This window comes from Apteryx mantelli, unplaced genomic scaffold (assembly GCF_036417845.1).
Source record: "Apteryx mantelli isolate bAptMan1 unplaced genomic scaffold, bAptMan1.hap1 HAP1_SCAFFOLD_20, whole genome shotgun sequence".
Taxonomy (NCBI): Eukaryota; Metazoa; Chordata; class Aves; order Apterygiformes; family Apterygidae; genus Apteryx; species Apteryx mantelli.
Genome location: NW_027118553.1, coordinates 15,800,651 through 15,805,505, shown reverse-complemented (window position 1 = coordinate 15,805,505; position 4,855 = coordinate 15,800,651). Strand labels below are relative to the sequence as shown.

At 53.4% G+C, this 4,855-nt stretch overlaps 1 protein-coding gene across 1 annotated transcript; it reads right to left on the bottom strand.

The window, feature by feature from the left end:
* Window positions 1–1,729: 1,729 nt before the first annotated feature.
* Window positions 1,730–2,665, bottom strand: LOC136996055 (olfactory receptor 14C36-like). Its single transcript, XM_067317049.1, has one exon. The coding sequence runs from the start codon at window positions 2,663–2,665 to the stop codon at window positions 1,730–1,732; it is 936 nt and encodes a 311-aa protein (XP_067173150.1).
* Window positions 2,666–4,855: the final 2,190 nt, after the last annotated feature.

The following is a 4,855-nucleotide window of genomic DNA, read 5'->3' as shown; positions in this document are numbered from 1 at the left end:
TCCTGGGAGTTTCTCTTTTGCAGTGGAGCGGTGAGGAGCATCGGGGCTCCCATCTGTGCCCCCTCCCTGCATCCGCACACAGCCCCATGGTCCTGCTGTGCAGGCACTGCACAGGGCAGGGTGCATTCAGGGATGGGGAAATGTCCCCCGGCATAGTCCCCATGACAGCCCTCAGTGACCTGTCCCCCCACAGCCCACCTGCTTTGGCAACCAAGGGCACAGACTGGCCTCCTCTCTTCTGAGCCCGGCATGTCTTGGTTCCCCTCCACGAGACCTGACTGTGCTGGCAGTGGCCCCACAGCAGTTCCTGCCGCAGGGGGGGCTGCAGAGCTCTGGGCATTCAATCCACAGCCGCAGCCCCTCTGAAGGGCACAGCAGCTCCAGGGGGCAGAGAGGGGTGTGTGTCAGCTGCCCCATCAGCCTCCAAGCTGGGACTGGCCACAGTGGCACAAGGACACAGAGGACAGCATCACTCTGTGTCCCTTGTTCTGCTGTCCTGGAGACTCCCTAGCCCCAGGCTGCCTGCAGACCCCCATGCCAGCCCCTCTCTCCAGGACAGCACAAGAGTCCCTGCCCTGGGACTCCCCTGGCAGCTCCTGCTGCCCCAGGGACATAGCAGCCTGCCCGTAGTTGACACACAGAGAAACAGATTTCTCTTTCGCATTTACTCCTCCTTGCCAGCACACAGTTGCTCCTTTCCTTTTCTCTAGGTGCGTCCTTGCTCCCCCAAGGGCCTTTCCCCATGTGGGTACATCAATGCTGGCCTCCCTGGCCATTCCTGGACCCTCCTCCAACCTCCCCACAGGGCCCCGAGCTGGTGGTGATGCTCTGCAGAGCGAGTGGCCGTGGGGCAATGGGGATTGGGGTAACTCCACACTGGCCATGGTGGTCAGGGTGGGAAGCAGACCCAGCTGGACAGGCATCATTGCACCTGACAACCCCTACCAAGGGGTCTGTGGCCATGGACAATGCTCTGAGCAATCACAGGGCATTTCAAAGGGCTCAGGCTGTGTTCAGGGGTGTCTCTACAGCGAGCCCATGGTTTTTCATTGAAGGTGACATGAACAACTCTCCAGGTTCCCTTCCTTATGCCTGCAGGGTCCATGCTGCCTCCCATGGGACTGCAGAGCTCTCACTAGCCTGGACATTCATTGGTTTATCCCTTTACCTTTGGGTGACTCCACCTGATTTTGTGAAGCTCCATTCTCCCCTAGGCACATGGTGCCCTTGGAGATGCCCTGTGCTCTCCTGGGGGCTCCATACTCCCTTTGAGAAGGACAGGCATCAGTCTCCAGCCCTGTCAGATGGGAGATTCACCACCTCCAGGAGCACTGGGCACCCACAAGTGAGAGCTAAATCCAGCCCTCCTTCCCTAACACATCACCTAGGAGCTCATGGCCTTGAACCCAAGGAGAGCCCCAGAAAAGCAATAGCCCTCTCCCAGGTAAAAGTCCTTGAGTGCATTCTTGGCTCCTGCTTTGGAAGACTAGCCCAACCTTCAAGCACTGCACTGAGGAAATCCCCTTTAATTAGAGAGAGGCCAGCTCTGACACAGTGATAGACACATTCACAGCAGGTATCTCAATCAGACAGACTGGGTTCATGCCTCTGGAGAAGTGGGATGAATTCAAGCACTTCTGCACAAACATGATTATCACAGAGAGAATTCCCCAAGCACACAAGTTCTCTGTGATGAATGGGAAATCATTTGTGAAGAGGGATGGGCAGTTTATTGATGCTGAAATAGTAAGAGCTGAATGAGTTTCCTCACTGCGTCTTGCAGCTCCTTGTTCCTCATACTGTAGATGAGAGGGTTCACTGTTGGAGGTACCACTGAGTACAGAACAGTCAACACCATATCCAAAGCTGGGGAGGAAAGGGAGGGGGGCTTTAGGTAGGCAAAGATGACAGTGCTCAGAAAGAGGGAGAACACAGCCAGGTGCGGGAGACACGTGGAAAAGGCTTTGTGCCGGCCCTGTTCAGAGGGGATCCTCAGCACAGCAGTGAAGATCTGCACGTAGGACAGCACAATGAAAATGAAACACCCCAAAGATAAACAGACACTAACCACAAGAAGCCCAACTTCCCTGAGGTAGGAGTCTGAGCAGGAGAGCTTGAGGATCTGTGGGATTTCACAGAAGAACTGGTCCACAACATTGCCTTGGCAGAGCGGTATTGAAAATGTGTTTGCAGTGTGCAGCACAGAATAGAGAAAACCACTGGCCCAGGCAGCTACTGCCATTTTGACACAAGCTCTGTTGCCCATGAGGGTTTCGTAGTGCAGGGGTTTGCAAATGGCAATGTAGCGGTCATAGGCCATGATAGTGAGGAGATAATACTCTGCTGAAATGAAGAAAAAGAAGAAAAATATCTGGGCAGCACATCCCAAGTAGGATATGGCTCTGGTGTCCCACAGGGAATTGGCCATGGATTTGGGGACAGTGGTGGAGATTAAGCTGAGGTCGAGGATGGAGAGGTTGAGGAGGAAGAAGTACATGGGGGTGTGGAGGCGGTGGTCGCAGGTTACAGCTGTGATGATGAGGCCGTTGCCCATGAGGGCAGCCAGGTAGATGCCCAGGAAGAGTGAGAAGTGCAAGAGCTGCAGCTCCCATGTGTCTGCAAATGCCAGGAGGAGGAACTCATTGAAGGAGCTGCTGTTGGACATTTCACTCCCTCTGGGCTTTGGGGACTGTCCAAGGAAGAAAAGATAGAGACAAATGAGGACAGACTTCTCTGAGGAAAACTTTCTCATAAAACCCTCCAAACACACACATCCCCATCTGGGCAGAACAGTCATTGAGCTCCGTGGCTTGAGCTCTGGTACGTTCTGGCTGAGTTTCCCATGAGGAGCAGGAGCTTCTGCCCCTGGGCTCTAGATGAGTCAGTCCTGACCTACAGCTCTGTGGACATGGAAACAGCGGTGACTGAACTGTTATATTCCCAGTTCCAGTTAGATTTCATCCACTCATAATGTTGAAGACATTTTCAGCATCTTCACTCCCAGTTCCACATAATGTGGATTCATGAATAGTTTTAAGGCTTTTTTGGTTTTCTTTAGCTGACCCTGTCACACCGGAAGAGGATTCCTGGAGGTAGAAACCCTCAGCATTGCTGCTGCACTCAGAGTGAGCAGCTGTGATTCCGGAGAGGCAAAAGGATTCACTCTGGCTTGAGTGCAGAGGGAGCAGAGCTGCCTGTCCATCTGCCTTGAGCTCTCACCTTGGAGGTGGAGGACAGTTGCACTCATGTTACCCAAAAAAGAAACGACACCGTGGAGAGCAGAGAAATGCACTTGCAAAGTGGCCATCAGCACTCTTTCTGAGGGGATGTGAGGCAGGTCTCAGCTGTCTCCTTCTAGTCAGCAACAAATCAGGCTCCTTCCAGGTGCCCACATCCACCCTCCCAGCACATGTCCGTGTGCTGCCTGGAGATGTCCCTGCGGGGAGCTGTTTCTCTGTCCCCATGTCTCACCCCTGTCAGTGCTCACAGACCCCCATCCCACCCACTGGGAGCTCAGCTCTGCCCTGCAGAAACCTCCTGGGGGCAGGACACTGCCCAGGGCACCTCCATGTTTGCAGGTGCTATGGAGCAGGTGAGAGAAACCTTGCTGAGGCTGGAAAGGTGATGCTGGCTCTGTCCTTAGGCTGAGGGGTGGATGAAGGCATTTGCTGAGTCCCTCCCAGAACTGATCCTCTCTCAGTGTCACTTTTTAGGAACCTCTGTCCCCTGTCTAAAACTGACAGATCCAATCCCATTTCACTCCACCCAAACAGAAAAGAACTGATAGCACAGACTCATGATAGCTGCTTCCCTTTCATGTATCCCATGCCTTAACCTTCTTTTTTGAAAGTCTCCTCCAGAAATGTCCTGGGAGTGAGCTGGAGCTGTGGTCAACCATGACCCAGGCAGCACCCTCTCAGCAGAAGAGAATGAACCTGCCCTGATGAGGGTCTCTCCTCCCACCCAGAGTTTCTCCCCATAGCACCATGGGGAATTCCCCGGGCAGGCTGAGTGCTGACCCTTGCAGGCAGTAAGGTCACTGCCCCAGGCACACAGTGCCCTGGGGTACAGGGACACTGATGTGATTTACAGCCCTGTGCAGACCTGTGTGCACACCCAGGCTTCACACCCCTGAAGTTGTCCCCAAGAAAAAGGAGCAGGATGCCCTGTCCCTGTGACAGTGTGGAGGTAAATGCCTGTTCTGAAGCATTTCCCCCTCCTCTGCAAAGAAAAATCTGGGAGAGACATCCTTAAAAAACAGAGGTGGGTTGGGATGGGTTGGGTTTAGAAGACACCTCCAGGAACCTCAGTAGCATTGCCCTGCTGACAGAGACTTACCGTGTCAAAGACTGTGAAGATTTCTCCCACAATGAACTGTCAGCCATCCTCCCACTCCACACTGCTTTTCACTTCTCTCTGTCATGTCTCATCTCATGTCAGCAGCAGCAGGCAGAGCCTGGAGCCCTGCTGCTCTTTGCAGAGGAGCTGCTCCTGCACACAGCCATCTCTGGGCAGTGCTGCCAGGTTGCCATGATTTCCTTCTGTCCCAGGAGCCTGGCCCCATTCAGCAACAGTGTGGCTCAGCTGAAGTCCTGAATTTCTCTGTCCCTTGTGCTGCCTTCTCCTGGGAAATATTCACTGAGGTAAACCAAAATAATCACCTTTGCTCCCTCTCTAAATAATGCAGAGAGACCAGTTACAGCATTGTCCCTGTTTCATCAGAGGATGGTTATCTACAAGAGGTGGAAATGTCCCACTTTGGAAATTCATATTCCCATCTCTTAACTAGACAGGACACCTAGAAAGGGCCAGGAAGAAAGTTCATTCTCCCATGGTTCAGGTGTTGATTCAGATG